This window comes from Limulus polyphemus, unplaced genomic scaffold, assembly GCF_000517525.1.
Source record: "Limulus polyphemus unplaced genomic scaffold, Limulus_polyphemus-2.1.2 Scaffold2472, whole genome shotgun sequence".
NCBI lineage: Eukaryota > Metazoa > Arthropoda > Merostomata > Xiphosura > Limulidae > Limulus > Limulus polyphemus.
In genome coordinates, this window is record NW_013668082.1 from 82,708 (window position 1) to 94,613 (window position 11,906).

Consider the following 11,906-nt stretch of genomic DNA (forward strand, 5'->3'; position numbering starts at 1 on the left):
CAAGTGAAGAGCTACATTTATGAACTGACAGAAATGTCAGCCACCAGAAACAGAATTGGTGTTACTCTCGAACATAAGGACAAATTTAGAGGGAACGGTATTGTTGACTGCGACCTACTTCCCTGCTTCGAACAATGAAAACTGTTTATTTTACTAGGTTTTAAAGTTGTTGATATTATAGAATAAAACATTATTTTCAAGCTACATTCCTCTCAGGATTGAAGATAATTTATCGCTTCCCTTGGTGTCAGACTTCTTTTGAACAAGTAACTCTGTGAACCAAAATACGTCACTCGCCATAGTTCGCGCTTCTATAAATAAAATGTAGTACATGCATATATTACGTGGAGCGTGTTATAACATCATGCTCTTGGCGCTTAGAGTTGGCGAGCATCGAAGCTAGAAAACAGAAAGAAAAATAGCATTCACAGGATTTGCAGAGTTCGCTAAACACAAACGGGAAGTCTTTTTATATACTTAGCTGTCTCAAATAAAAGGTATCATCTTCAATAGATCGTATAGTCGAAAGCTGCCGTGTTCGACGAAACTTTTAAGTTTCACTTTTGTCACTACCGATGGCGCCCAAAGGGTTCTGGCGACGACCGCTAACTCTGATGTATAACCACAACTACAACTACGGCACGGGTCTCTACTCTAGCGCCTTGGATGATATCGATAAACGTTACGGCAACTCTTTGTCTAGAATTCCTTTAGATGGGGGGCCAATTATGGAATTAGGATTAAACCTCCCTATGGACCCTGCTACAAAGAGTCTCTCCACTTTTGGCAATTTTGACGCAGGCTATAGTACTTATCCACTCAAATTCCACAGCCTGGTTCCTGAACTTGATCCCCATACAATTAAACAAACTCGATCGTTTGGAGAACTTGACGATTTTCGCATCAAATACAAAACTGAATGGGACCCTCCGTCCTCCTTCCTTTACTCTCCCTATCGCTCCTCCTCATATGTTGGAGAAATAACACCATCCAAGATCCGCAGAAGACGACAAGCTAAGAAACGCCAAGAGCTCATTGAACTGGAGAAACAACTTGTGGACAACCTTTCCTCCCAAATGTTTTATGGATCAATGCCACCGATGAAGTCTTACGAGTTTTTGGAGAGATGGTATGTTAAATCATTGATTTGAGAGTGGTTTTCAAAGAAGCCTCATAAGCATGTTTCTCGTTAATTACTTGCTTTTGTTGTGGATTTTAATTAGGTTTTTTTTTACTAATTATATAGTTAAAAATAATCAAACTTTTATTGCAATGGTCGTATGAATTTCTTTTTGATGTTGTAGACTGGGAGCGACTAACAGTCATCTGTTATTGTGACGATTAAATTAATACTTAATGTGTTCCTTTTTCTGCCTATTTGCAGTTAGATTTGAAAAAAGGTGGGAAAATTAAATAATATTATTAAATGGAGCACTTTTTGCGCATCGAGTCGAACTATGGCTTTAGAAGGACTGAAATGATTTAGTAAACTTTAAAAAATCTGTCAGTATTTACTAACAATGTAGTTATGAAGGGTGACTGTTATTCTTATAAACTGTGTATTAAACATTTAAGAACTAATTTTATTATGTTATATTAAATCGCGTGTGACATTCAAAACTCGCAAAAGTCCTGTATTGTAAAATGTAGGTAAGACGAAATGTGTCTATTATTATTAACAAAAATTAAATTATCCTAAGTTTCACGCTAGTCTGTAGTACTGGATAGTGCTATCGAGACTGGATAGTGCGTCAAAAATAACTATTGTTTTGTTGGTAGAAAATGTTCACCTGCTCATTTAGTTAGTAAGGTTTGACATATACAGTGTATCGTGTTCATCTGACCAGTAGATATCGACAAATGTGATGTGTAACATGCCCTTCAACGTTCATCTGGTCATAGGTGTTGAATGTCATATTTAAGATTCGTCAATTCATCTGGTCGATAAGCATCGATAAAGATAATGTGTTAAATTCCTGTGTTCATCTGGCCTCTGATTGTCATATTTTAGGTTTATGACTTCATCTGATCGGTAAATATTGGCGGATATGATGTATTAAATTCGTTTATTCATCGCACCAGAAAGTGCTGACATACTTATCAAATTCAATTATTCATTAAGCCAAAAACTGTTGACAAACTTATCACTCATCAGACTAAAAAGTTTTGACAAATGTGTCAGATTCAAAGGCCAGGAACAGATGACAAACTTGTCAGATCAGCAAGTGTTAACAGAAAATACTAACAAATTTCAAGGGAGAAAACTATGGGAGGAGTATATTTCTATGAAATTTAACATGCATGATGTGAATACGTGCTCGAAAAAGTCGATTGGCAAGAAGTCTATATAGGAGTACAGAAAAAACTAAAAATTTAAATTAAAAAGCAACAAGACTAGCTTTTTAGATACCGTATGTGGCTGAACTATGAAAAGAGAAGAGCAGGGACGGAAGGAAAACTCGTAGGACGAGAAGGAATAGATGGAGAATTTGAGTATTTTGGAACTAGAAACAGAAAAGAAAGACGATGGCTTATTCCTAATAGCCAGAATGATAACATTAAACAGAGCTTTAGTTGTGGCACAGACGTCTTTGGAAAGAAGCAGCTGCCAAATTTCGGTTTCTCATGTGCCAAAAACAAGGAAATTTTTTCTTAAGGATCACAACTGAACGTGTAAGACGGAAACGATAATCAGGCTTGGAATGTCTAATATTTTGTACCAGCGCTGTTAGAACTTGAGTTTAGATAGCTCAATAAGATCTCAAAACTTTGATGATACAGCCTCACTAGCTATCGAAAGTAAAACAGAAATGAGTGTAAATTATATACTTTAGCGACATGCTAAGAAGATGAAGTAAAATAAGTTATGGAAGATGTTATCTATTTTTTTAACATCTCCAGATTTCATGGCTCTAAAATCATCATGAATGTGCATGCATGAATAGCTAACTTAGAAATGAACTCAAGCCAGGATTTGAGCACTGTGTCATAATATATTGGCCCAGCACCTTTAAGAACACTCCCATTTTAGCTAATGTTATAGATTGTCACACAATGGTACTATATATGGCCTTAGGTGTGGAAGATGGCTTGGTGTAATTTTTATATTTAGTTTATTTCAATAAACAAACAAAGAAGAGTTCAAGTCGACTAAGTTCTCTAGATTAACTTCTTGAATTTTACGTGAAATGATTTGTGTTGTGACATTATATTACTTAATACTAAATAAAAACCATAATATGACGCTGAGAACTCCTACTTCGATCATTGTCAGCTAAGCTAAGCCACACTGTGAAACTTTATAAGCTACGAGTAATTTTATATTACGGATCATTTCACCAACAGGCGAAGAAAACTCGAGCGCTAAATTTAGCTGGAAAAGTTGATAGCTTGAAATTCTGGTTTGTAATAAGAGAATACTAATATACTGTTATGTCTCTGCTCGTTTGTTAATTTCCGGTATAAATTCTTCCCGAGGAACTTAAGCGATACAAGTCCTTTCTTGAATAGAACTAGTTTATTCTTTCTCAATACAAGCTATAATTCACAACGATTCACGCACTTTTCTTATGGTCACTACCGCTCACTTGACTCAATTATCTGTCTATCTGCAATTATTATCTCCGCTTTATTTGTCGGGCTTATATATTAAAATAGAGGGCATCTGGCAAACACTCGAGCCTTCATGATCCTTCTAGAAACTCATCACGTGTTACCAGCGACACTTGACTTCCGCTGTCGTAACAATACGTATGAATATAAAAAAACAAAACAAAAAACACACTAAACAAGTAGTGTTTAATTTTCTAACACATCTGAACAAATAATCACTATTTAAGGACACAGATCTAAATAAAAAGTCAATTAGTTTATAAGCAAAAGTATCAATATTAATGTCTGCAATAAAACAGGCATTTGAAGTTATAGATTTTAAGCAATCATATAAAACACAATATGATCCACTTAGCCTAATATTAGTTGATACAGCTTCAGAAATAGTTGTATTTCTTCATTTTAATAAATACATGCAATTCATTTCTTTAAAATTAACTAAATGGTTCAAAATGGATTGTACTTTACTTACAAGTTATCCTTATTAATCTTTAACTACTAGAATAATTCTTTATGGGGTCACTTAGACCTTATTTTGTTTTAAACTTGAATTTGTTTAAAAAGTGTATTGTGTTTGTTTGTTTGAAGTTAAGCACAAAGCTACACAATGGGCTATCTGTGCTCTGCCCACCACTAGTATTGAAACCCGGTTTCTAGCGTTGTAATTCCGCAGACATACCGCTGTGCAACTGGGGGCAAGTGTATTGTTATATTCGAAAGTTTCCAATGATGTATAGTAATACAAAGTATTTTACTCTTTTTAAGGATAGAATAAAATCCTTGGGGTAAATAGGCTCTATCGCTTCAGTTGGTTGGTTGTTTTAGAGCAAAGCCACGTTAGGCTTTCTGATGTATCCACCGCGGGAATCTAACCCAGGATTTAGTGTTATAAATCCGCATACTTACCGATCTCCCAACAAGGGACCTACTCTTTTAGAAACTTCACTTTTTAAAGTGAAGTTGTGGTACACCTTCTTTAGGAAGATTATTTTGATAATTTTGGAAATAATGTGAATTAAAAGTAAATTATTTTATTTTTATTTTGCTTCTTTTATAGTAAAGATGCACAATGGGTTATCCGCGCTGTGTACACCTTGGGGATCGAACCCAAAATGTAGCACTATAAGTCTTCGAGCTTATGACTGAACCACTAGGAACAAAACCATATACACTAAGAACATTTTAGTAGTAATATCAGACTCATGATTAATCAAAACTGGTAACAGTTTTTAACTGTTGTAACGAATTTTCATATTTATCAAACGAAAAACTCGGGAGAACTTATTCGTCCAATTTACATAAATCCAAAACACGGTTCTTTAGTGAAAACATTGTGTTTGACACAAAAAGAATCATCCGAAAATTACAAAAATAGTTTTTGTTATTTTAATTTCTTGGATATTTTTTAAACCACGATAGTCGAATTCGAAACAAAATCGTAGTTATTTTGCTCTTCGGTATTTTTTATGAAAATTTTATGTCAGTTTGGTTCGTTTTGAATTCCACGCAAATCTACACGAGGGCTATCAGCGCTAGCCGTCCCTAATTTAGCAGTGTAAGACTAGAGGGAAGGCAGCTAGTCATCACCACCCACCGCCAACTCTTGGGCTACTCTTTTACCAACGAATAGTGGGACTGATCGTCACATGATAATGCCCCCACGGCTGAAAAGGCAAGCATGTTTGGTGGGATGGGGTATCGGACCCGCGACCCTCAGATTGCGAGTTGAGCGCCCTAACCACCTGGTCATGCCGGGCCCGAATAAGTCATACCCCCCCCCCAAAAAAAAAGAAGTACATACTTCACATTTTCGAGAGAATAAAATGAATAATATTTTATTATTGTTAATTAGCATTAGGTTTAAGACCATGATCAAAAACTATAACCAGTGAAACATAATACTTAATACTGCGTACAAAGAACAAGATAGTTCTAGAAACTAGAGGGCGCCACAGTGGTCACGTGACTCGTTGACGCAACAATACTTAATACTGCGTACAAAGTTATAAAAGGAAAACTGAAACTTTAAATTGAATTAAAGTTTTGGGAAAATGCAATTTTTAAATAAAGATTTTCAGCAAGTAACGATCTCCTAACATTCCGTAATACAATACACAAAAGATTTATGACTATCTTGATCTTCTCAGAATACTTGTGAGAGATTGTATAACATCAAAAAGGTAGTAGCAAACCAAAGATTGAAGAAACTAAACTTTTTCACGTAGGACCTTGAGGCTTCATTTGTTCCACATCTGAAGAATTTATTTTATCTTACTGTTGAAAACTATGCCCTATTTATAACCTTGTGCTTCCAGTTTGGTCTCTGTGTCTTTGGCAGCGATTACTTTGTATTTATAAAGCAGAGCGACAGCTGTCGCTGTCGTGACAGTGACATCAAACAGCAGTGTTTTTTGCATTAGTTATAAGTCACACACACACACACACACTTGTTGCAGTTACTTAACTTAATGACAAGAACACTTTGATAAAAGTATTAAGTTTAAATAATCATTTTGATTTTTCAAACCCATAAGTCACTCTGATAAAGTTTACAAAGAACTTGAATTGAGTAATGAGTCATAAAATTATTTATATTCTTTCATGACGAGTACATTTCGAAATACTTGTATGTAGCTGTCAATTTTATTTAATTTGATGACGTCTAAAATGAAGGTTAATCATGTTTACCTACCTATTCTGTGCTTGCACAGAAAGCCTTTAGGTAAGCTTGTTTTTATATAGGAACGGTGTAAACACCTAAGCTAGAGAAGCAATGGGAATTTCCAGGCCTAACAGAAGTGATTAAAATCGCATTTGACTACAAATGTTTCATTCCTTACATTTTCTTTAAGTCATTCATAGCGGATTTTGAATCACAATTAATTTGTTCATTGGTAACAAGCATTAAGACTGACTTTAAAGTTTTTACTAGAACATTTGTCTGTAATGTCATGTCAAACTGTTTTAGCGTGTTTTAATTTTCAAAGCTTTAATATTTTATACAGCTGTGGGCGGTTGAGCTTCCGGTTTTCAAATTCAAGGCTTTAATTCTATTTAGATTTCCTAAAACACTGATATGGATTATTTCGTAAGTTTAAGAAAACGTTTATTAAATTACACAAATAGAGACTCATTCTTTTGTTACTTAAAGAGTGCAAAACGTTGGGTTTAATTCCGAAATTTCTTTTAAGTACAAAATTGTTGATGTTACTCTCAAGAAAGACAAATTATATCGACACACTCAACGCAAATATTTGGACGCTGTAATCAGATTTAAAATAAGAGTAAAAAGAAAAAAATCTTTATTTAAATTAAAGACTTCCTGAACTTAAAATGGCAAACGTTGTCAGTCTAGTGAATTTCATCCATTAAAATAGTTTCGTTGAGTGTTTTCACAATAACGAACACAAGAAATATCGTTTTAATCATTTGGAGGATTTTTAGACTTCCTGGATAAAGTTATTTATAACTTGTTTAACTATGCACTAGGGAAAATAGAAATAAGGGTTTTATCTAGGCGTTTGAGATATTCTCATCTACTAGGAAAACTTCGGTACCACGATTATCTGGTTTATCTTTATATCTTGTTAAGAAAACTCAAACTTGTGATGTTTATCCACTTTGTAATGAAACTTTCAATAATGTTAGAATACATATTTCTAGCATCGCCCTCTCATGGTTACGTTCCTATAATTTTGGGCACAGACATTTTAACACCATCAGAGAAAAAAAAAGATATGTTTAAATCCAACAGTAATATTTTATACTAAATCAGACAAAAGAAACTGTACAGTTATTTTGAATAAACAAAACTACATTGATAATGTAACACAGGCAGTTAGTAACACTACCAAGTTTTCTAAACTTTCGAAATAGAAAAACTGATTATATTCTTTCTAATTCAAAAGAATACTAATATCTTGGACAACAGTACTTATAATGACATTAGACCCATCGGTTTCCACACAAGCACTCTTTACTGATTATTTAAGATTCACAAATTTGATTGTCTCCTTATACCTGTTGTTTACAACGTAGCTTGTTTTAATGGCACATTGACCAAATTCTTATGTTCGTTTTCCACTGAATTTCCTTTTAATAGTTACACAGCGAAAGATAGCTTTGATTTTTTTTTATAGTGTTAGAAACTTGAGGTTTGATGAAGATATTTATTTAGTCAATCTAGATATTGAATCTCTGTTCAGTCACCTTCCCCTAGATTCCCCCAGTTTAATTCAAAGCAATCTGTAAAGCCAAAAACCAGACTATGATATGAATACCTTTCTAATTATTCAAAATAAGTCGAAATTAAACAATCAGCGCTACTGAACTTTTATTCGCAAATTAGGTAACTGCAGTTCGTTTATACATTACTGTTTTTACTTATAAACATTAATCCTATTTTCAAAAGCCTTTCTGTCTATACATGTTATTTGTCCCTCGATAACAATAATTAAAACTGGTTAGACAAGCCTCCTGTTTATAAAGTGTAACATTGTTTCTTGGTGACAAACATTAGGCAGATTAGATAAGCCCCCTGAATATAAGCTGTAACTTTGTCTCATTATGACAAACATTAAGCAGGTTAGACAATTCCCCTGATTATAAGTTATAACTTTGTTTCTTTGTGACAGGCCCGGCATGGCCAGGTGGTTAGGGCTCTCGACTCGCAATCTGTGGGTCGCGGGTTCGAATCCCCGTCCCACCAAACATGCTCGCCCTTTCAGCCGTGGGAGCGTTATAATGTGACGGTCAATCCCAATTCGTTTGTAAAAGAGTAGCCCAAGAGTTGCCAGTGGGTGGTGATGACTAGCTGCCTTCCCTCTAGTCTTACACTGCTAAATTAGGGACGGCTAGCGCAGATAGCCCTCGTGTAGCTTTGCGCGAAATTCAAAACAAACAAACAATCTTTATGACAAACATTAGGCAGGTTAGACAAGCACCCTGTTTATAAAATGCAGCTTAGTTTCTTGATGGTAATCATAAGACCTGTTTTAATAAGCCTTTCTGTCTATTACCCATGTGACAAGTGGTATGCGTTTTTAGGCAAGACTGTTTCTCAATGAGTGTAAATGTGTTTTTGAAAACAACACTAGGCCTGTTTTAAAAACCCTTTCCGCCTATACGTGTAACTATTGTCAGTACAATATCATTTGATATATTCTAGCCAAGAGGTACAGACGCAGATTGAGCAGCTGCTATATCATTTCTCAGAAGCTGAGTCTCGCTTGCAGTCGGATGCCAAGTGGACAAAGAACAAGCTGCAAATGGAAATAGCCGAGCTTGGGATGATGTTGGATGAAGAAATGAGAGTTAACAAGGAAAGCCAGAAAGTATTTACGAAGCAAGGCTACCGTTTATCAGTAAGAATACGTATCTATTCATATTTGTGTATGCATACACAGACTTGTATACTTTTCATTGCATTTTTGTATCAGAATATCTATCCGTTGGTATCTGTTTATGCACCTATTTATCTGTATATATATATTGGTATATTTTCAAATCCGTCAATCTGTTTTTCTGTATCTTATGAACAGTAATATTGAAAGCAAGGCAGTATAGCTTAGCTGTTCTAAAGACCTGCCAAGATTTATTGCAATGTCAGGACTTAATCACGGAAACCACCAAGTAATAAAAGGAGGGATGAACCTCTCAGGAGTGTTGGTAGAAACAATCAGAAGACAAAGTAATCACATGAATAATATATAAAAGAATAATAAAGATGGTCCCAAGTTTCTTATAAAGAAATGTAAACATTACTGAACCAGTATAATTTCCTGATGAAGGAGAATGACAGTTTCCCCTAGTGAAGTTATCGATGTCTAATAATAAAAAGTCATGATCTGTTGAAAGCTAATGGTTCCTAAAAACTTCAGGAAAAATATCTTAGTTGGTATAGTAAGAAATTGAGATATTCATGATGAAGATACAGACGGTGCATCTAGAAACTTCAAATATTGCGTATTCAAATAAGTAGACAGAAGGAAGGGTAAACGAAAGCATGGGTGCATGATGAGAGAATATGAAAAGGTTGAAGAAGGCTATAAAGAAACTGATGTTTGTAAGTCAACAAAATTCTAAGGAGAATTGGTACAATGTACACCTGATCTTATGTCCCAATTCAAAATTTAGCAGGTTCAGTGTTGAATATAAAATCTTTTATAATCTTTTTTCATTTATTGGTAAATTTCACTTCAACTAGGAAACAACAACTCATTTATTGCCTATAAAAAGTACTGTTGCCATTGATCTTATCACTTTCTAAAGGTACTATAACGTAATTGACACCTAAGAGATAATTGCTAATTAGGGTTTAATTCCTCCTGTTCTGAGCAGAGCCACTGGAATGATGACATCCAGTTATTAGTTACGTCCTCACTGGATTAAAAAAAAAGTCGTCACCTTTCGAATTTAAAAACTACTTTTACAGTTTACAAAAGGAAAAATCACCCCTTTCTTTCTCTTATGTTTAGCCTAAATAGTGGTATTAATAAATGTTTGTTTTAAAATTTACGCATCAAATTACACTGATAGACTAGCATGAAGGCAGCTAGTCAACAGCACCTACTGCCAATTCTTGGGACTATTAATAAACAACAGTGCTGTGGATATTTAATGCAAAAAGCCAACGACGTCTTAAAGAATGCTGCAAGTCTGTTTGTAATTAAACACAAAGCTACTGAATGGGCTGTCTGTGCTCTGCCCACCACGGATATCAAAACTCGGTTTCTAGCGTTGTAAGTCCACAGACATACCGTTGTGCCACTGGGGGACAAGCTGCAAGTAGTCATCACCAAGAGGAAAGCCGCCATATCAAATTTCTTATTATATATTTTGAGCTTTAGGCTCAGAGATTTCAGCACAAGCAAAGTACCATCCTCAGTAAAAGAAAAAAAAAGAGTTAGTTGGGAAAGTCGAATGAAGAAATGGGGTTAGAATTTGATATACTCCCGTTTTGGTCAAGTGATAAGTATTGAATTTCCTAGTTGATATCGATCTAAAATGACAGTATATATATAAATAATTAGTCTGGGCCTTCTGTGGGAGTTGGGAGTGAACTTTGCTGAATATGATCTTTGTACACTGTCACTGATTCAGTGCAGGAAACTATCGTTAACAATGAAAGAAGTGGAAAAGACCTAGCACAAATAGTGAGAGTCATTTTGTGCCAAATGCAATTTCACTGTTGACTTCAAAAATCTGGACTATTGCTCCGAATTTTTTTTTTTTTACACATAATAGCTCTACTTGAAATAACAGGATTTGATGGCAAAATACTAGTGTATGAAGTTTGTGAGGGACTGAATTCATGATGAACAGCAAATTTATACCATTGATACTGTACAACCATAGTACTTGGCCTTTCTGGCTCGCAAAAAAAGAAATGAAATAATCGACTAATACAGTAAAACAATTCCACGAGTGCATCAACACTCTAGTAGAAGAGGTCTTCCAAGATTCTAGAAACAAGGTAAAGATGTGACAATTATTGATTAGATATGAGAAAAGTGAAGACAGGTGCTTAAGAAGGATTAACTTCATCAAACAAACGTAACAATTAATTTTGTTCGTTATACTTATTTTGGCATTCTGTTTAATCAAAATCCCTCTTCATTAAAATATCTATGAAAGATGGGGTAGAAATCAACCCTTGCTGTACACTTGTAACACTATATAAATATAGTGTGTTTGCTTTGTGATTTTCTTTTTATGACTAATGGGAAAGAAACAACGTATGTCGCTCCATTCAGATAAGTCAACAGACCAAGCTTGCATTCTCTGTGGAATGTTTTGTAAACCAAGGAAGATGTGAAATAATCGCTGTTTACTACTCACAGGAGCAATGCCTATTCAGTGGTTGTTTTACCTAAATAACAAAATAGTTCTGATGTTTAGGGTAGACGTCTGACAAGGTTATCTGCGATGTTTTGTAAGTTAAGAAAGTTTGTTTCGGATATTCGTGAAAAGCTACACAGGGCTATCTGCGCTAGCCGTCCCTAATTTTGAATTGATATACTAGAGGTAAGTCAGTTGCAAAATAGCACCCACCGCCAACTCTTGGGCTACTTCAATCGAATAGTGGGATTTGATCGTGTGCCCAAGTTATGAAAAAAGAAGTAACTGTGCTGTGCAACAAAAACCTCTATATCATTATTATTATGGGATATGTTACGGCAGTTTCAACTTCATCAGAGATGTAAGAAAAGCAAGCATCCATAGCTGTGTCAAATACAAGTATGGAAGAGGCGAAAAATATCTATTGTACCATTAAGACGAGGTATGCTACAGTA

The 11,906-nt window shown here is 34.9% G+C and overlaps 1 protein-coding gene across 1 annotated transcript; it reads left to right on the top strand.

Annotated features, from left to right (window-relative positions):
* Positions 1-449: 449 nt before the first annotated feature.
* LOC106467059 lies at positions 450-9,880 on the top strand. The gene is made up of 3 exons (XM_022395171.1): positions 450-1,129; positions 8,780-8,975; positions 9,818-9,880. Exons 1-3 carry the CDS (start codon positions 576-578, stop codon positions 9,878-9,880), a joined length of 813 nt encoding a protein of 270 aa, XP_022250879.1. The 5' UTR covers positions 450-575.
* The last annotated feature ends 2,026 nt before the right edge of the window (positions 9,881-11,906 follow it).